Source organism: Spea bombifrons, chromosome 2, assembly GCF_027358695.1.
Source record: "Spea bombifrons isolate aSpeBom1 chromosome 2, aSpeBom1.2.pri, whole genome shotgun sequence".
NCBI lineage: Eukaryota > Metazoa > Chordata > Amphibia > Anura > Pelobatidae > Spea > Spea bombifrons.
The window spans coordinates 80,644,367-80,665,604 of record NC_071088.1 but is presented as its reverse complement, the minus strand read 5'-3'; the positions used below and the strand labels follow the sequence as shown (position 1 = coordinate 80,665,604).

General features: G+C 38.5%; 1 protein-coding gene and 1 non-coding gene across 3 annotated transcripts; one reads left to right on the top strand and one right to left on the bottom strand.

Annotated features, from left to right (window-relative positions):
• Nucleotides 1-815: 815 nt before the first annotated feature.
• On the bottom strand, nucleotides 816-1,030 carry LOC128481138 (small nucleolar RNA U3). Its single transcript, XR_008350896.1, has one exon. It is a non-coding gene; the product is annotated as a small nucleolar RNA U3 (small nucleolar RNA).
• Nucleotides 1,031-4,353: 3,323 nt separating this feature from the next.
• RCC1L (RCC1 like) lies at nucleotides 4,354-16,535 on the top strand. 2 transcript variants are annotated; one of them, XM_053454924.1, is made up of 12 exons: nucleotides 4,354-4,429; nucleotides 5,100-5,388; nucleotides 6,236-6,365; nucleotides 6,813-6,941; nucleotides 7,701-7,767; nucleotides 8,685-8,736; nucleotides 9,072-9,156; nucleotides 11,029-11,210; nucleotides 11,687-11,774; nucleotides 12,502-12,675; nucleotides 14,596-14,681; nucleotides 16,173-16,535. In XM_053454924.1, exons 2-12 carry the CDS (start codon nucleotides 5,104-5,106, stop codon nucleotides 16,248-16,250), a joined length of 1,356 nt encoding a protein of 451 aa, XP_053310899.1. In that variant the 5' UTR covers nucleotides 4,354-4,429; nucleotides 5,100-5,103; the 3' UTR covers nucleotides 16,251-16,535. The 2 variants fall into 2 exon arrangements, with proteins under 2 accessions (XP_053310899.1, XP_053310898.1); XM_053454923.1 differs by having other exon boundaries at nucleotides 4,354-4,501.
• Nucleotides 16,536-21,238: the final 4,703 nt, after the last annotated feature.

The window sequence follows — 21,238 nt, the reverse complement described above, 5'->3', positions numbered from 1 at the left end:
ATTTAAGGCATTGTTCCCTTTTTAAAAAATATGCCCAGGGCATCCGCTTTACAAGGTTAGATGCAACGTTACCTTGAGAGGACACTATCGAGTCCTTGGCCGAGTGGATGGAACCACAGCGGCCATTTGCTCCCCAAATTTGGGCACCTCTGTTTCCAGTGTGGTGGAATGAGTAGTTTAGCTGCATTCAACAGGTGGATAGCAAGTGAACACTTGTTTTGTGTATCAGGATAGTAAGTGGTTCCATAGGGATTGTGGGCTGGTCCACTATTTTAATGAACAGGATTTTTCGGCATCCCCATCAGATGTGCAGAAAATCTCCCCTTTCAGCTCTGCATCTCTAGCATCTGTCTGATACCCCTGGGTATTTCCTTATGTAGTGTGTGGATAAGTGTTGAAATGGATAAGTGTTGAAATGCATTCCACTACAAGAGAATGGATAAGTGTTGAAATGCATTCTCTTGTAGTGGTGAGCAGCAAGCCTTACCTCAGCTATTTCTCCCCATTGTTTGGTTAAGGTCATTGTTTCACATAGAAATATGTCGTATGGCTTTTGGGGGTATTTAAGATCTGCTAGCAGCCGCTGTAGAAATTTCTCAGAAAAGCATTAGAATAAGGTTTTGTGAAATGCAACATTCGCATCCAGAAAGGTTCACCAGCAAAATCACACTTTAATCACACAAATATAACAAAATAATTACACAAAACTGATTTGGCCCACTCATAATTAATAAACCAACATGAGAATAAACTTCTGGCTCTCACGTCCAAACTTCACCAACGCTAATCTATCTTTTAACTGCATTCTAAGAGTAACCACTCAGCTTGTGCTCTCTCCCTCCAACTCTTCGTTAACGAAGAGCAGAACGGTCATCAAAGGCAAGTAGCAACTGCGTAAACAGAACTACAAGCCCACTTCACGCTCAGGAGAGAACACTTAAGCTCGTCCTCGTGGGTACTGAGTTTGACCACTTTCGAGCACATTTCTCCAGTTAAGCACTATAGAAATGATCCCTGAAAGTATAGTCTTAACATTCTGCTGTTAAAACGACCGAGTGGACTACAGATGCCTCTCTTCAACATTATAGCGACCTTTTAAAACCCATTATCAGGCTACCTCTACATTAAAAGAAACTTTGCAGAACATGTATATTCTAATCCTAGTACAATGTTACACGGATCATTTTAAGATTTTAAAGTAAGAACTATTGTTTCTCGGCGTAGTCGTCCATTAATTTGCATAGGAACGCCTTCTACCCAATCATAGTTGAACTTTCATGTGTCACACCATCCAGCCAATCAGACGCAATCAGACTCTTGCATTTGTCCGCTACTGTCTTTTTTTCTCCTCTAGAATACAGAGAGGTGGATTTTACGCAAGTGAGCCTCAGGACGAAGTGTACGAAATATTTTGCGTGTAAGATGAGTTTCAATAAAGTTACTACTTCAAAATGATATGAAACGATGGACCTCATGGCGGTTTTTAAAAGAGTTACATTTTAGCACAGTCTTCTAATGGACACTGTCATATAACATACAATTTTTGTACCAGCCTCATTTTATGGGGATTGATCACTATTTCTTCCAATTCATATAGTAACAATATATATATATATATATATATACCGGTATATATATTATTGTTACTATATTGTATATATAATATATATATATATTATATATACAATATAGTAACAATATACAATAATATATCCATATATATATATATATATATATATATATATAAAACATAGTAATATCAATATATACCGTAATTAATAATATAATGTAAAAATATAACGTTTTCACACAAATTATATAAATATATATGTGTGTGTGTGTAAATATCTTCAAGAAATACAGATTTATTCATTATTCAGATAAACAGGTAACAAACAGGTTTAATGCTGTGAGGACAGCCACCAAATCAACACTTCATTAGAATTTGGTCGTTTAGCGACACGTCTGTTGTTTATTGCTCTTCCTTGTTGATACGATGATTGTTATGTTGAGATACGGTTCTGGGACAGACACTTCTTCACTTCTGTGTACTAAATTGGCCAATACAAGTTACAACAAGGAACAGGAAGTATTAATATTGTGAAAGGGTCCAAACATTACTTCACTGAATGATGCGCACATATAATTCGCCGGAGCTTTAACAAGAAGTCCTAGCGCGGTTATAGAATGCAGGCTGAGCTCCGGTTGAAACCCGTTTGATGCAATATATACTATGCTTTACTGCTAAAATAAGTTCCTTAATCCGCCTAACAGGCTTCGGTTCTTCAGAGAGGTGCTGCTGGGTTCATTGCTGAGTCCAGGGGCAAGGTGGGAATGCCCTGGTACATGACTGCCTGATCCGCAACAGCAGGGCTATTATTATTATCTTTTATTTATATAGCCCCAACAGTTTACACAACGCTTAATACAATACATACATTCAAGGGGTATGGCAAGACGAGGATTGACAGACAAAAACATACTGAGTTACAGAGATGCAGCAGCCCTCTACAGTCTGACAATTTTGGCCACCGATTGGCAGCTTGAAACAACCAATCGGTATCAGGAAAGTGATTTCATGTATGTACACTGATTTCATGTATAAGCACGTGGGGGGGGGGTGTCTCATTAGAACTGCTGGTAGAGCTGACTAGCAATAAGTGCTTCACCGACACATCTCCTGCACAGAAAATAAACGGGGCAAGGGACAGCACAAACAGTGATAGGGTCCACAAGCAGAGCCGAGCCTTACATAGATCCAATGAGTCAATGGAACCCGGGTGGCATTTTGCCCCAAGACACGTTCAGTATAGATGTGTGGATAAAGAGAAGCGTTTCTGCAGCTCTCTTTTTCCTCGACTCTACCTGTATTATTGTGACCTCTTGTTGCACTTCTGCAAAAAAGGTCACAGGGACAGCCACTCCTATGTTTCTCCAACTGGGGGAGAGGGTATGCCCAAGCTGATGAGTGCCACCTGGAGCAGACCGTCACCGCCTCAAAGCATAGTGAGGTCATGTAACACGAGGTTACATGACCCCACGGTTAAACACAAGGCTGCTCACAGGTAGAGGGAAATCTGAGGTTGATGGCTGAGAGAGGGTAAAGGAGGGAGTATGCACGTATGACTGTATGTACATTAGAGTGAGGGTGTAAAAGTGTTTGGTGTGAGTATGTATGTGTGTGTCATCATGAATGTGTATGTATACGTGTGGGAGCATGGATGTGTTGGACACATAGTTGGGTATTAGTGGGAGGGGGTTTAAAGGAGTTTTAAACTTTATTATTACATGTAATACATGTATTTTTATTTTAAACTTAGAAACTGTGCATATTGTAAAATAAGTATATTTTATTGGCCACATATTTCCCTTCATAAATTGCTAACAATGAAAGTTATATGAAGATCAAATCCATTATACTGAATTATCCCTTTTAGTGAAAGCAGCGCAAGCAACAAACCCCGGGTTCAATTAAAGAGTTAAAAGAAAACAACACCAGAATATACTTGTTTCATTTAACCCTATAGTATCAGGATTATATGAACTGTAAAGCAATCTCAAAATGAACCATAGCAGCAATCAGACAGCAGCCCTACAATCACTGTAAGCATCTCATGGTCATACCTCACTGATTATTATGAACAAAATATGAATTCCATACCCAAGAATTTCAACTTCTGTACACACGGCGCAAACAAAGTACATGCTGACACTTTCAGATCCAAAGTACTTCTTTTTAGCAATAACACATAATTCACACATTACAGTGTATAGGGGAGATGCAATAAGTGTGGTTGTATAATAAGTACAGTACTGCTACAGGCATTACGATTCGGGTACAACAGCTATGAAAACATAAGGAACCCCAAAAGCTTACAGTCTTAAAGGACCTTTCAAAGCAATAATATATGTATTATTATAATTATGTATACTTATATAAACAATACATATATAATATAGTCTGTGTGTATATATATATACATATTTATTTATGAATTGTGATCGTTTGCACATACAAATCAATATGTCCCTAAAAATGAATCTTCAGCGAATGGACAAAATTGAAAAAAGAAAAGAACCGCGGAAGTTGGGCTAGACGTGTTATTGTCCCTTTAGTACATTATATTAGATATCTTAGATCATTCGTCTGCTTTATGGTTTCTTACAGTAAAACCATCATAAGCTTGGCTTTCCCTACAAAGTGAGAAGAAAATAACCTCAAAATAACAGGCTTAGACGTTACACATGTATGCATTACGCCTCTTTTGTACTGCCTTCTGATTGGTGGAGTGTAGGACTAATGCGGCAAATCGCACGTTGCATTGTGGGAGTTGTAGTTCGGTGAATCACTTTCTGGCGTTTCGAGGTCAACAGCATGGAACAGTGCATGCCGGCGACAAGCTACGTGTTGAGACTTCCGGCTACAAAAGTATATGGGTTGAGAACATGTGTCTCTGCGGGCGATATCTGCGTGAATGAACCATTGCTCTTCAATAAATAAGTGAGCTAATTGTTAGTTCTGTATATATCTATTTATATCTGTCTATCCATATTTATATCTATGTATATATATATATATATATATATATATATATATATATATATATATATATATGTATGAATACACACAAATATTTTTTTTTGCTATTTTATGAAGGTTTCTGTGATTGTTATTAACCCTGTGGTGTATGTTTTCTATACAGTATGTGCCCCTAGTTAAGGGAAGCCTTGTTACCCTGTATGCTTGCGAGGAACAAACCAACAGAGTCAGTAAAATAGTCACACACACTGGTACAAGAGAGGGTCCTGCTCCTGTGAGCTTACAATCTAGTGGGTGGTTGAGGGGACATGAAACAGTAGGAGAGGATGTCTTGGATGGGGATGAGGACCGGATAATCTATAGACTTTGCTGGCTGAGAGTGTTAGTAAGAGAAGTCGTACACGGGATTGGAAAGCGGTAATGAGGGTCAAATGAATGGCGTTGTGAATATTATTTAGCATTTCCAGACCTACAAACCATTAACATGCTTTAGTATATGCTTTGAACAATTTTATTACCTTTTTATACAAAAAACTCATATTAATATGAATTTCCCCAGAAACATGGCGGCTGCTTTTCGCCACACACGCCGCTGCTCGCACGTTCTGAAGTCCGCCCTTGAGCATCAACGGAGCTTGGCCTCTGCAGCAGGAAGGAGCAGCAAAGATGACGCGCTACCTGTTTTTCAGTACGCGGGAGCGAGCTCCAGAAGAAAAGGTCGTGTATTCGTATGGGGATTCTCCAACACTGGTGCATTGGGTATTCCCAGTTTTGTGGCCCCTGATACAGGAAGAAAGAAACCCAAAAAATATCAGTTAACTCCCTATAGGCTAGATATGGATGAGAAGGTATGTTACACAAAGCTGATATTATTATTGTCGTTATTGCTACTATTTGTTTTATTTTTTATAGTGCCAACAATTAACGTGGTGCGTCTTACGGTTAGGACAAAACTGAAATTAAAAAACAAAAACTGATTTAAAAAAAAAAAATTTAAGCCCTAAGGTGAAAATCTGTTGTAAGAGGGTAAAAGAAGGCCCTGATTGCAGTTTTACAAGCTGGTGCAGAATGAAAAATTTTTTCTCAATGGAAATTTTCTGGGGTCTTATGGTTTCAGATACAAAAAAGCTGCTAGAATTCCAGGATTACATGTCTTAGTGACTAGTATGTTTTATTTTTATATTTTTGGACCAAACCCCATAAATACTTGAAACCTTTTAACAAACTCTTATTTCTGTCTACAGATTTTTTTTTAGATACATTTTTACACTATGGTAAATTGGGTTTTCTGTTGGACAACATCTAGTTATCTTGGCAGACATTCTGATTTGTTTGAAGTCTCGATGAAGGAGACTGCTTTCATTGTGTCTCGCAGAAGAACAAGCTCACCAATTTTTCTCTGGGGCATAGCAGATCCAGGTGCCCCCAACGCATTCTGCTATCAATCTGGGCTTTAAGATGTTATATACAAAAAAACCTTAAATTACGTTTTCTTCAACATTTGTATCGTTTCTATTCTACAAATATCCCAGCAGGCAGATTACATCCCGTTCCTTTAAGACTTAATTAGCAACTGCATATATCTTTGAACATTTTCTAACAATGGAAACATGAGGTATTTTACATGAGACTGTTTTCTTTTTCTTATAGGAACTAAGTTTTCTCTTTAGTTTAATTTTCTTCCCCGTCTTTCAGATATCTTCAGCAGCCTGTGGCTATGGCTTCACCCTGTTGTCCTCCAGCACAAGTGATATTACAAAGGTTTGGGGAATGGGACTGAATAAGGATTCCCAAATTGGGTTTCACAGGAGTCGGAGAGATCGAAGTAAGTACTGAGCACGTTTGAACCACATACATCCCCTTCAACAGATTGTGTATCTGATGCCACAAAATGTCAAATTTAGCAGAGGTTGTTGAACGGAAACTTTACAAAAAACATTATTGGACCCCAAGCTAAATTAATTCCTATGTTCTGCATCAAAATGGAATGCAGTTAGGTTAGAGCCTGAAACATTACCTATTTCCAGAGAAAATGTTTCTTTTTATTTATGTTCTGTACTCACTGAATTACATTTCATTTCTACATGTTATACTCATTAGGTTAATGATGAGAATAAAGACTGAAGAAAAAGGCATCTCCAAACTTGTTATAGTATGTTACAACTTTGTATTGAAGTTTATCGGGTCATCACCTGGAGCAAACCTCCCAACTCATGAATGGATGTTTATGTAGCTGTTTTAATACTCATAACCATGTATTTTCTTCCACAAGCTAAAGGGTACGAATACGTGCTGGAGCCTTCACCAGTTCCGCTGCCGTTGGACAAGCCACAAGAAACACGGGTACTACAAGTGTCGTGTGGGAGAGCTCACTCATTAATTCTGACTGACAAAGAAGGAGGTGATTCTAGCTCTTTAACTTGATCAAATTAGTTGTAAAAAGGAATGGAAAAACTTTTTAGAGAGAATGTACTTTTTGTTTTTCCATGGATTTTAAATGATTATTTAAGAAATGTATGTTTAGAGTATTGGTTATTTGTCCTTCCCTTTGATTGTAGATATGAATGATATCCTAGTTATTTACACTATTTGCAAAAATATTTTTGCTTCATTTCAACATAAAAAGCAAGAAAAATTAATGAATAAGTCTACATACCTTGTGAAATAAAAATGACCTCTAGTTAAAGGAGTTAAATGCTGGGTTCTACTGTAGTTTAAAACATATTCACTGATTCTGGGCCTTAATATACAGTTTAGTAATCTTGTCTACATATGATATGAAATTATATGTGTGTATATTAAATATCATTTTATACATATATAAAATTTATTTACCAACTTTGTAAAAAAGTTCTGGCCATAGTTGAAACGCTCCCTTGTTTTGTTAGCATTTGGTATGTTATCCAAAGACATATTATAGAACTAGCTCTGGAAAAGCTCTATAAAAATGCTTTTAGGATAAAGTAGCAGCTTCCAAGAAAATAGCTTTTGATTATTCTCATGTCTCAAAAACCCCTTAAGATAAAGTATTGGGACGCTTTACGTTGTCACAAATTGCCATGTTTAACAAAAGTCCAGTCTAACAAAAAAAATAATAAACCTGAGTTATTGAGGAATAACAAATCAATATATCCGTACTTAATATAAATTACACTTTCAGTTTTCAGCTTGGGAAATAATGCTTATGGGCAATGTGCAAGAAAAATTGTTGAAGGAGAAATATACAGGTAATAACATTTTAAATATGTGAAACTTAAGGGGTAACATCTGATTCTATTTCTTTCTATTTTATTTTAAGAATAATGCTTTTTATATATTTTTTTTCCCTTTGGTTTTAGAATTCAAGATGTTTTTTTATGTTTACATTTCATGTAATGTTTATGTTTATTATTTGGTATGCTGGTTGACAAACATATACCAAATACACACTGAAAATATATTACCGTATACTTATTTTTATCAGGTCTGAAATGAAGAAGCTGTGGTTTTTTTTTCTTTCATATAAATATCTTGATTTATGCTATTCTAAGAAAAGTGAAGTCTGTATTGTCTTTGTGGGGTGTGATAAAAAAGCATGTGGAGTTTGTTCACTAAACTTATAGGATAGTTGTGGTTTCAGCTCCATCACTTTCTGAATGAATCACCATTCGTTGTGAAGGGCCAACACTGGCAAGTGCTTCCAGCATAATGTATAATTTATTGGGTGATTGAGACAGAAAAAAAAAATCTTGTTAATTTAACTATACATTCTGCAGGGCCAGCCAAGCTCTTCTTGCAGCAGAAGCTCACTAGGGTTGGCCCTATGCAAAAGAGTTATGGTGGACCTTGATTTTACCATACATTGTAAACTCTCCTTGTCAGCTTTCCCCTTAGTGAATAGATCCCTGTATGTCTACTGGAGCAACGGCTCCCCGCTTCATCAAATCTTACTCGTTGCCCCAGTCTGTGGGTTTGCAACAATTGTGGTGGTGGTTGAACTTTAGCTGCCTTGATGCTCAGTGATGAGTAGTCTTCTACTCCTGTGAAGCGTGTCTGTAATGTCATTTTTCTAGTATTGTTTCTTGCAGGTTAATTGCATTAAAATATATTCTTGATCCATTAAACTGAATATTCACATACTAATATCTTATTTTTTTTCTTCTAGTGAAAGCCACCTAATACACAGGGTCAAGCAGCTAGACAGCAATGTGGTTCAGGTAATAGAACAGTGAGCCAGCACAGCACTATGTATCATGTATAAGCAATTATATCAGATAAGCTAGTGCCGCTCAAGTAATAATTTCCGTGTTTTTTCTGTGGTCAAAAGTACTGAGACCGTTATCAATTCTCTCATTCTGCTGAATTAGAACTGTACAATGGGTGATATTTTATTTGAAATAAATAAATGGATATCCATTTTCAGGGCCAGTAAAAGCAACACATGATGGTGCGATTAAACATTTGAATAGGCGTATGCATACATCAAAATAAAAGCAAACGTGCTGATGAAAGGTTTAGGGCTCTTTGTAATTAATATCTTCTGCCTACACAGGTTGTGTGTGGTCAGGACCACAGTCTCTTCAGAACTGATATAGGGGATGTCTATTCCTGTGGCTGGGGCGCTGACGGACAGACGGGTTAGTTCTACGTACATGTCTATGTCTGCATGTACCGTATTTGCTCGATTATAAGACGAGGTTTTTTCCAGAGCGAATGCTCTGAAAAATACCCCTCGTCTTATAATCGGGGTCGTCTTCTAATCAGACCCCAAAAAAATGGCTGGGGCCATGCTGCTTACCGGTCGCGAGCAGCGTCTCTTCCGTTAGAAGCAGGAGGACAGGAAGCTTGTAGCTTCCTCACAGAACTCTATCTCCCCCTCCCTCCTCTGGGGGCGGGGCCAGAGAAGTTGCTGGTACAGCCGGTCCCCTGCAGAAGTCTTCGAGTGAGAGATCTGCAGTTCAGGTAAGGGGGTGGGGGAGGGTTTTTGGGTAAGTATGTGTGATTAATGTGTGAAGTATGTGTGATTAATGGAATGAATGAGTATTTAAATGTTTGTGAATGTGTGTTTGTGTGTGATAGCATGGATGTGTAAGGGGGTGGGGGTTGTAGCATGGCATAGGGAGGCTGTAATCCCACTACTATCATCCCCAGGTTCCAGCATGTACTGGCTGCCTTGGCTTGATAGGAGTGTGATTGCTGTTAGCAGCAATCACACTCCTATCAAGCCAAGGCAGCCAGTACATGCTGGGTTAAAAGGCATATCATGGGGCTGAGTGGCATATAGGGGGTTAAAATGCATTTCTGGACCTCCAGAAATGCATTTTAACCCCCTATATGCCACTCAGCCCCATGATATGCATATATACCTCCAGAAATGCATTTTAACCCCCTATATGCCACTCAGCCCCATGATATGCCTTTTAACCCCCTATATGCCAGAGTGGCATATAGGGGTATAAGGCATATCATGGGGCAGAGTGGCAAATAGGGGGGGTATAAAGCATTTCTGGGGGCAGAGTGGCATAACTGGGGGGGGGCAGGTTGGCAAATAAAAGGAAATTTAAAAAATATATTTACATGAATTAATATTTACTGGTAAAACTTTTTTTCCTATAGGGTCGTCTTATATTCAGGCTTTTTGTTTTTTTCCTAAATTAATATTTTGATTTTGGGGGGTCGTCTTATAATCGGGGTCGTCTTATAATCGAGCAAATACGGTAATAGTAATCTATTTACCTTCTAAACCATCCTTATCTGCATTCTGCAACCATGAAAAATAATTTTATTCCTCCAGGCCCAAGCGCATGGCATTACCATGCAACATTCAAAGTAGCCATAGAGGGACACTTTTATTTTAGGGAAGTGTGGCTAGGGGGTGATGCATACAAAATAATAAGGTATTTTCACTGCATAATGGATTGTATAAACACAGTTGCTGGTTTTAACGATCGTATATTTTATTGTGACATTCGGGGCTGAAGAACACACACACTAATATACAGCAAGCATGTCTGATCTCATAGAAAAGATGGGCATCAAGGGAGGACAGAAGGATTTGGATGTTAATATAATTTTTTTTTTTGATTCAAAGACTAAAAAATACATTTCCATTTTATTAAAAAGTTTGTTTTATTTATTAGTTTTGGTTGACAAGGTACATTGGACAATTCTCTCAAGGCTCTTAAGCATACACTGTATTTTTAGCTATTTCTCTTTAAATGCAATTCTCTCCATCATGCTTTGTGAAGGGACACTTAAATGCATATGATATGAGTGGTCTCTTTCAATTATCAGTTGGCCCCTCTTGAAAATCCATGGAGGGGTTCTGCAGAATCCCCCCATATGCATTTGTCTCCTTCCAAAGTATTGTACTCTGCATACTCTTACCAGGCTGTCCTTTTAATGTGCCTCTCTGGGGGTTTTTGTTTTTAAGTTTGGACACTTTTTTTTAGATTTTATATTTCAATAATTGGTAGCCTACAATGATGCCATCATATTAATTTTTACAGGACTTGGCCATTATGGCATCTGCAGTGTTCCCACAAAGCTAGGTGGGGATTTGTTGGGTGTGAATATCATTCAGGTGGCTACGTACGGAGATTGCTGTCTGGCTGTTTCAGAGGACGGAGACCTCTTTGGTTGGGGAAACTCGGAGTACCTCCAGCTTGCATCTGTCTCTGACACCACACAGGTAAAGTGGTTATATATATACACATTGGATTCATAACCTCAATGGAAATGACCATAAAAAAACTGGAGTTGTTGATAGAGGAGCATATATTATACCGGGAGTCATTTGATTAATATTGACTTTATTTCCAAAGCCTACGTGCCTTGTGGGTATCAGTCACATGGCTACACTTGCTACTTTGTGGTTTTATCTCTCACATCACTATTCATTATGTAGGGCCAACACTTTTCTCCAGCAACAAGCTAGCCCTGTATAATTATTTTATATATATATTATACAATTCAATGAGATTTTAAAGAAATCTTGCTTAAACTCTGCAATATAGTGCACCAGCCATGCACTGGGGTCATGTTTCAGACATAAGTAATGGGTCACTTCTGATAAATACATCGACGTAAGAAGTTTATGAATTGGGTTTTCAGAGTTTGTGCATACTTATTTGTTACATCATCTCTGTGTCGCTCTTGGTTTGCCAGGTGAATGTCCCCCGACACTTACCATTTAAGCATCTTGGTAAAGTTAAGCAAGCTGTGTGTGGAGGCACTGGATGTGCGGTTTTAAATGGTATGTGCCAAGTATTGACAAGCTTAATAATGTATTCTTCATCTAGAAATTCCTTTCCTCCCTCTATCTTCTCGTGTTTTTGTTTTGGACTCTATTACCCTAGCTATAAATATCAATTTGTTTTAGATGTTGGGTCATAGTGTTTTTTGGGTAGAATATGTAGGGTGGTGAGACTTTTAAATGTTTCCTAAGTGTTGCATGCTAAATCCTTTTTACAGATGAGCAAAATACCTGTATCAAAACCCCACCTTATGTGTATAACATGTGGAAAGGTATCTAAACTTCCTGTTCCCATGAATTTTCCTCCCCATTATGTCAGTTCTGCCCGACGGTTCATTTGCTGACCGTTGTTGGTTTGTTCAGAAAGCTTTTGTAACTATACATTATACAGCACCAGCCACGCTGTTGCTGCGGCAGAAGCTCACTAGGACCAGCTCTTCATAATGTATAGTGAAGTGAAGGATCTAAAAAGGAGATCAGGAGAATTTCTGGATAAATCGCCAACAAAACAGGAAGTATTAATATTGCGTATTTCTGATTTGCTCCAGAGCCTCTCTATATATGTCTATAGCAAGTATATCCATGAAAATGATCAGAATTGTAGTGTAGCAAGGTTGTTGATGTTCCCATTGAAAATGTTGGTGAAAGCTAGGGGCGATGATCCCAAAGATTAAATGGTTGGTTATTTGACCTCGACTGAAGCCTTTTTGTTTTTCCGTGAGCACAGGAGAAGGGAATGTGTTTGTCTGGGGTTACGGAATCCTTGGAAAAGGACCAAACTTAATGGAGGCGCAGATACCAGAGATGATCCCACCTACACTTTTTGGCATGTCAGAATTCAACCCAGATGTCATGGTCTCCCAGATCTGCTCAGGAATGGGACACTTTGCTGCAGTAAACAGTAAGTCACCCCTAACAAATATGAATATAATTCCCAAAACAAAACCAGGCATTGGTGCTGTACTCGACTCAAACTAAATGTATTCCATTTATCATTGGTTACTTTCCTGCACACCAAAACGTATATAACCAGCAGAGGGCAGTGTTCCTATATGTTTGTGCCTCATAAAATCTCCCATATACATTAGTTGTTGGTTTGGTTTGTGCAATAAGTAGCTTGTGGTTGTTAAAATATGATTTGTGGTGGAAGTTACGTTCTGTTCTTTAGAAAGCAACATCTATAAATTTAAAGTCCGAAACCTTTTTTACACAAAACAAGCGTGTGTTATAAATAATCGTTAGTTGCAGCCCTAACTTTATCCAGGTTCCCAGACTTCTAAAAGTACACCTGGCCTAAGAGACTCTCCAGAGAAATAAGATGCGCTATGGGCCCTGGGAGTTACAGCCTAGCATATGTCTTCCAGCCCATTCCTGCAATTCCCAGGATTATAAAGTAAATACGAAGAAAAAAAAAAGCAAAAGTCAGTGTGATGATTCCTTTTTGACCCAGAAGAGCCTGGTTCACCAACCTCCTTATTTCTCAGTCGGTGTACATTCCAAAATATACGAAAGCCTCTCTGATGTCTCAAAAGACTGCAATTTATGGCATGGCTGCTGCATGGGATGTCCTTAGGCACGTAGAGACTTGATTGGGATTCTACTTCATTCTAGAAAGTCCTCTGCTTCTGTCATTTATAATAGAGCACCAGAAAATGCTCGTCAAACTAACTGTGATGCTTCTCCTGTACAAGCTTTGGTTGCTCAGATTTTTTGTTGAAAGCTTTTGAAGATTGTCAACAACCACCTACCACCAAGCTACACTGTTCTGCTATCACTTTCATTTGTTTTGGAGATCTGGCACACCTCTTTGGGACCTGATTTTGGTGTCCGAGAAGTTACAATGTTCTCATTTTGAACCGTTAAGATTTCTCTCCTGAACTAATTACCCAAAAGATAATTATTTTTTTAATCATCTCAGCTAAACGAGCAGAACTTCAGGCTTTGTCATGCAAAGCACTTTATGTTGTCTTTGGATTTTCCTGGACAGATCTATCATTTGGGGTAGATCAAATTGCCTTATCGTCCTATTTCATTGGCCCTCAAAAGGACTTGGAGCTTCTAAGGCTTCTATTTCTAGATGGATTAAAGATACAATCAGAGACTGTCATGTATTGGGAGGTCTTCCGCCTTTTTTGTTACAGCCCATTTCACAAAAGCCATGACTACCTCTTGGGCTGAACAGGCATCGGCTTCTGCGGATCAGATCTGCAAAGCCGCCACCTGGCCATCTCTCCATACATTCTCAAAGCATAACCGGTTCAACATCATGGCCTCTGAGGATGCTGCTTTTGGGTGTAAAATTTTGCAGGCAGCCGTTAAGCATTCTAACCCACCCTAGTTCAATTTCTGCCACTTGGAGGATGGGGAGGGAAATGCAATTTTCTTATTATATTTCATTTCCCTGACTCCAAGCAGCAACACTTGATTCCCTCTCTTATTTAAGTTATAGCCTGTAGGAGAAGTGTGTGGTTAATCTCTTTAATTTTAGATCCTATCCTGCCCAAGGGTTTCAAAATAAAACCCAAATGTATGCTGCCGCTTGTAGTTGGTACAATCCAATTTATGTATATTTCATATACCATTTATAGTAAGTACAACATCCAGAATTCAACATATTAGCTGTTAATTGGCTATAGAAAGTAATTTACACCTGATCTGAGATCCATATAAAAATATCTCTATGTATTAAACATAGGTAAGATGATGCAGTACCCTAACATTTTTCTAATCAAATTTTATCAAGAATTGCACCTTGAGAGGTTGAAACATTGCTGAAACTGTGATGAAATAACTGTTTATTTACTGTAACTTTCTGTTGCAGATCGAGGAGAGCTGTTTGTGTGGGGTAAAAATATGAGAGGTTGTTTGGGCACTGGAAGACTTGAAGATCAGTACTTTCCGTGGAGAGTAAGATTGCTTTAATCAAAATATTTACTAAACAATGTTAGCCTCTATTTTAGTGAAAGGGTCCTTTGTGTTGGAAACCAATCTTAGCTGAGTCAAGGATGTTTAGTACTGGCTGCTGTTAGTGCTTTCATTACTAAAAAGAGGTTTTATAGAAAAACACAATTTCTACATTCAGTACAGATCAAGAAGCATGTATGTATGTATGTATGTATGTAATATAATTATAATGATGATCTAGCATATCTGAGATAAGTGTTTGTTACAACCAAAAAGTTTTAGTACAATGCATTATTTAAAAAGGTAAATGAGTGGTGCTAAGTGAATGTAGCATGAGCAGAAACACAGATACAGGATTATATTTTTGGCTCTGATGTGGCAATAAATACTACAATGAAAAATAGGTAGCTGATTGTGAGCTTGTCGAATAGTGCAATCTCTTCGATCTGGGTTAAACCCTATTTTTTCTTTCTGATTCCACACATTTTTACTTTTTTGGTATAAAGTAAAGTGTTCCATGTTCGTGCAGTATTTGTGCTGAGATTATTTTGAAACGTTCTAGTCCGGTTGTGAGCTTCCTAACAAACATCCTGTCTAGCTTTACCTTTCCCCTTGCGCTTTTTTGATTCATCGGTGGGAGATGTGAATATTGTTGCAATTCATTTGGGAGTTGCATCAAAATATTCATACATACATAGTTTATCCTCACTAGTTCCTCTAAAGACATTAATTCAGAGGCTACATCTAGGTGAGCTTTGGATGGAAATTGTTAAGCTTGGCTATACATCTTGAAGCTCTAATTGTAAGATAGCTCTGCCAAATATAAATGTGTGAAAGTTGAGTACGTACAGTGCCTTACAAAAGTACTCGCCCTCCTTTAAGTCACAGATTGTCAATTGGATCAAAGTATGGTCTTTGAGACATTCAAATGTTTCCCCTTAAACCACTCAAGTGTTGCTTTAGCACCTTGGTCTTTATGGTCCCGCTTGGTGGTGCCCATTGCTCCATAGTTTTACAGACTCTGGGGCCTTTCAGAACAGGTGTCTATATACTGAGACCATGTGATGGATCATGTGAATGTATATTAGAATGTATAATTTAACTAATTATGTGATTTCTGAAGGTAATCGGTTGCACCAGATCTTTTTTAAGGGCTTTATAGCAAAGGGGGTGACTACATATGCACACATCACTTTTCCTTTTTTTTTTTTTTTTTTTATTATCTTCATTTCACTTTAACAATTTGGACTATTTTCTGTATGTCCATTACATGAAATCCTAATAAGTATCCATTTTAATTCCAGGTTGTAATGCAACAAAATAGGAAAAATGCCAAAGGGGGGTGAATCATTTTGCTAGGCACTGTATGCGAACAGCATACTTAATTTTTTTTTTCATTTTAATATAGTTTCACCTGAAAAAGGTAGTCTTTAAAAGAAGTGGGTTGTATGTTGCTTATTAGACAATCTAAGATTCTTTTTTGTATTTTTGCAGGTCACTGTTCCTGGAGAAGTTATTAATATTGCTTGCGGAGTAGACCATATGGTGGCCCTCGTGAAGTCACTTGTCTGAGAAAAAGGATTAATGCAATGCTTGCAATATTTAATAAGATACTTTTATCCCTCCACATTTCGGTGAACTCATTAACAAATGAATGCAGAATACCAGAGTCTCATATTTTGCTCGAAAAATACAATTTGCATGTCTGAATCTCTCTCTCTACGATGTAAAAATAATGGTCCAATAACTATGAAGGCTACAGCAGAGAAGTATTATTGCAAAATGTGGGGATAAATAAATTGAGCTTCACTTCCCATTGTGAATGAGTCGGGAGATGTGTCCTGTCACAAAGGAGGAGACATGCTTGACAGTACTTATTTAGAATGTAGTTATTTATTAATGTAGTGGCATATTTTGTGTTTTAATGTGTATTTTCATGGGCACTTCTACTACATACGTATTGGGAGTCAAACAAATTATTAATAGAAGTATTAAAGTTTTGAAATGTATACACTAATAATTAGCAATTTTACACTGAATAAATATGGATTTTATATTTACTAGTTATGCGTGTAAATTAAAAGTTCATCCCAGAAAGAATAATCCCTAACAGTAGTATCTTATATCTGATAAGAGTTCCCTAGAAAGGGAAAATAATACCACTGACATATCATGTCTCTGCTGTATAGACACTATTTTCTTCTTCTGGAGGGATTTTCACTTTCTGGTCCCTGCAATTAACATCACTGACAATAGCACAATAACTGCAACTACATATAGGAAACCTGCTGGCCAAAAAATAAATTCACTGATCCAGCTTCCGCCGCATAGGAGATTGTGTGTGTGTGTGTGTGTTGGCTGCACATCCATGATGCGAATCTCCCGTTCCACTACATCCCAAAGGTGCTCTATTGGATTGAGATCTGGTGACTGTGGAGGCCATTGGAGTACAGTGAACTCATTGTCATGTTCAATGGTGCATTATCCAGCTGGAAGTAGTCATCTGAAGATGGGTACACTGTGGTCACAAAGGGATGGACATGGTTAGCAACAATACTCAGGTAGGCTGACGCGTTTAAACGATACTTAATTGGTACTTAAGGGCCCTAAGTGTGGCAAGAAAATGTCCCCCACACCATTACACTACAACCACCAGCCTGTATCATGTTTACGCCAAAGTCTGACCCTGCCGTCTGAATGTCACAGCTGGCATCGAGACTCATCAGACTAGGCAACGTTCTTCAAGTTTTCCATTGTTCAATTTTGGTGAGCCTGTGTAACTTTGGTTTCCTGTTCTTAACTGACAGGAGTGGGACCCTGTGTGGTCTTCTGCTGCTGTGGCTCATCTGCTTCAAGGTTCGATGTGTTGTGCATTCACAGATGGTATTCTGCATACCTTGGTTGAAACGAGTGGTTATTTGAGTTACTGTTGTCTTTCTGTCATCTCAAACCAGTCTGCCCGTTCTCCTCTGGCCTGTGACATCAACAAGGCGTTTTCGTCCACACAACTGCTGCTCACTGGATATTTTCTCTTTTTTGGACCATTCTCTGTAAACTCTAGAGATGGTTGTGCATGAAAATCTCAGTAGATCATCAGTTTCTGAAATACGCAGACCAGCCCGTCACTTAAAGTTTAAAATTCATCAAGTCTTGACCACGTCTACATGCTTAAATGCATTGAGTTGCTGCCATGTGATTGGCTGATTAGCTATTTGTGTTAACAAGCAATTGAACAGGTGTACCTAATAAAGTGGCCCGTGAGTGTATATATACATACATACCACAGCATCTCTTTTGAAGAGCAGATCAGAGACAAACATCCACCATGTCTATGGGAATCCTTAATTCATTAAGACAAATTGACAGGAATTAAAGGTTACCAGGAGAATGCAAGTGCTCACCTTCTGCCTATATTGGCTATTACCTACGATGTAATAGAATCACTTCTCTTACTGGCACATCACCCTGCACATCTTTTCGCAAACGCTCTCCACGACACACATCACAAAATGGTTAAAACGGATGGATCATTCACTTGAAAATAAAAATACCGTATTTGCTCGATTATAAGACGAGGTTTTTTTCCAGAGCAAATGCTCTGAAACAGACCCCTCGTCTTATAATCGGGGTCGTCTTATAATCAGACCTCAACTAGGTCTGACTATGAGACTAAGATCCAGATCCCCCGCAGCGATGCAGGGGGCCTGGATCCTCCTGCCCCCCCCACTTACCGGTACTTCTGAGTCCCCGGTGCTTAGTCCGGGCAGCGTGTAGAGCTCTACGCGATTCGCGTACACAACCTCCGCTGCAGCCGGGAGGAGGTGCGGTTAGCGGCGGGGGTTGTCTGCGTCCATCGCGCAGACCTTCCCCGGCTGTCAGAGGTCAGAGTTCCCCATGATCTCTGACAGCCGGGGAAGGTCTGTGCGATTGACGCAGACAACCCCCGCCGCTTACCGCACCTCCTCCCGGCTGCAGCGTAAGTTGTCTACATGAATTGCGTAGAGCTCTACACGCTGCCCGGACTACGCACCGGGGACTCAGAAGCTCCGGTAAGTTTTGAGGAGGGAGGGGGAGGGAGTGTTAAATGGGGGGCATAAGGCATTTCTGGAGGCAGAGTGCTCTATGAAATGCCTTTTAACCCCCTTAATGCCACTCTGTCTCCAGAAATGCCTTTTAACCCTCTATACACCACTCTGCCTCCTGAAATGCCTTATAGCTCCCTATATGCCACTCTGACCCATAATATGCCCATTAACCCCCTAAATGCCAGAGTGGCATATAGGGGTATAAGGCAATTCTGGAGGCACAGTGGCATTTAGAGGGTTAAAAGGTATATCATGGGGCACAGTGGCATATAGGGAGTATAAGGCATTTCTGGGGCAGAGTGGCAAGCCTGGGGGCAGATATGCATAACTGGGGGGGCAGGTTGAAAAAAAAATAAAAACAAAATATTTTTCTCAATCATAGCTCTTCTTAAAAAAAAAATTGTTCACATAGTTTACATGAATTACCATTTACTGGTAGAACGTTTTTCCTATAAGGTCGTCTTATATTCAGGCTTTTTCTTTTCTTCATAAACTAATATTCAGATTTTGGGGTGTCATCTTATAATTGAGCAAAAATACGGTAGTATGTTTTTATGAAATGCAATGCAAGAAATGTCCCAATATAAAACCGATGAAACCTACCAACAGTTGTACAAAATACACTGTAGAGTGTCTCTGGTGATTGTGTATTTGCCCCTTCCCAATTTATTCTATTTAAATGTTTCAGGTCATCCAACTAATTTTAATATAAGAGGAAGGCAACATGAGTAAACACAAAAAGCTGCCTTTAAATGAAGTAAATAATTTTATTTATTGAAGTTAAAGTATTGTACTGAGTCATCAATGCGCTCTTGGAAGAATTTTGGTAGTCCGGCCACTCCTGGCAGTGTATTCTCCATTTGTAGACAATGGCTGTTGCTGTGGTTTGCTGTCCAGTAGATGGATTAAAAAAAAGTTTTTGTTAAACTACGATCTTTTGCAATCACATCCTGTTCACAATTTTTATTTTTCTCGCTCCACTAATCCTGTCGCCACCTGTTTTTTGAATCCGCCATCCATATGCATTGTCACTTTATGTAAATCACCTACACTACATTTCTTTCAATTCATGCTGTGTGTGTTTAAGACTCCCTAGAAAGCATATGTAACTTTATGTCTTCTGTTTGCCCAGTGAAAGGAATCAACGTTAACTAAAGATTTTCTTTTGGGCTGGTAGCCTCTTCCTTATTATGTTCAACCCAACTATGTTTTAGTTAAAAGTTACTTTTTACTAGTCATCTGAGTATAATACGCTGGTGCAGGTGTATGATGTGAAACTGCAATAGAGCCGTGCTGTGTGTTCTCCAGTGACAAAGATGCTAGTGTGAGTGTGTGTAAACAGCTAATGAAATATTGAGGTATTTAGGGGGGAAAGTACTATTTACGGTTTCTGACAATTTTTTTTAAAATCTATTCTAAGAATTACGGAAATGTTATAAATATCCTGTGGCATGAGCTTCTGGAAAGCAGCAGTGGACCGTGCTCTTATGGAAGACCTCGCGTGGACAAAAACAGCATTTGGATGGAATGAAATCTCCCACTGCGTGCCATCAACTTCTGGTGACCACAAGCATTGCTGGAGAACAGCTGGGCATCTGAAACAAGTGTTAGTAATTCACAATTCACTTCAACTCCATGTGAGATTATCATTGCAGCTGTGAAATCTTACACAGCTCGTTCTGTTGTCTAATACAATAAGAATTAACTTCAGGTCATCTGCTGTCCTTAAATCAGGAACTGGATCACACTAGACACAGGTGACAATGACATTTTAGCAATAATATTCAATATTGCACGTAATGGAAAAAACAAACAAAAAAATTGCTCATGCTCACATACAATTACACATTGATGCTCGCACACCCTTTTCTAATCAATTTTGAATTGACATGAGGAGACAGGAACTCGGGGTTGCACTGGGCCCCCTAGAGACACGGGCCCCGTCGCAGCTGCGACCCCTGTAGTTACGCCAGTGCCCCTGACTCCAATTCGCTTTTGTTTATGTACCTTTTGTTTATGCCTTTTTCTTGCCACTGTATCTGTTGGTGTCCTTTTGTAGAGTGGGAATGGGATATGGTAGTTTTAGAATTTATTTAATCAATGACACCTTTTTTACATATTATTTTACAGTGATCTTACCACTCTTTTTTAAGGAGCCAGCTGAGGTAATTGAGTAAATTTGCAAAAAGCAATTACATGCATCATAACTGTACACCGATCAGGCATATCAAACAATCATTTCTAAATCTTGTTTTGTTTTTTTAGCAAATAATGATACCAATTTCTCAATGCATTAAGCCAGTAAAATCACAAAAGAAATGTATATTTTAAACCGTATCATCAAGAATAAGGTAAATTGATACAGTTTTTCTATCATGGATGAACAAATTAAATAATCTATTTTACCATAGAATTTACATATTTAATAGTTTCTTTGTGTTTATACTATTTTATTTGTGTTCAATCCTAAAAAGG

Coding starts and splice junctions, on each gene's coding strand:
- RCC1L (XM_053454923.1), top strand. CDS start 4,476: ATGAACCATTGCTCTTCAATAAATAA. Junction 6,942..7,700: donor TCTGACTGACAAAGAAGGAG/GTGATTCTAGCT, acceptor TTACACTTTCAG/TTTTCAGCTTGGGAAATAAT. Junction 12,676..14,595: donor ACACTTTGCTGCAGTAAACA/GTAAGTCACCCC, acceptor TTTCTGTTGCAG/ATCGAGGAGAGCTGTTTGTG.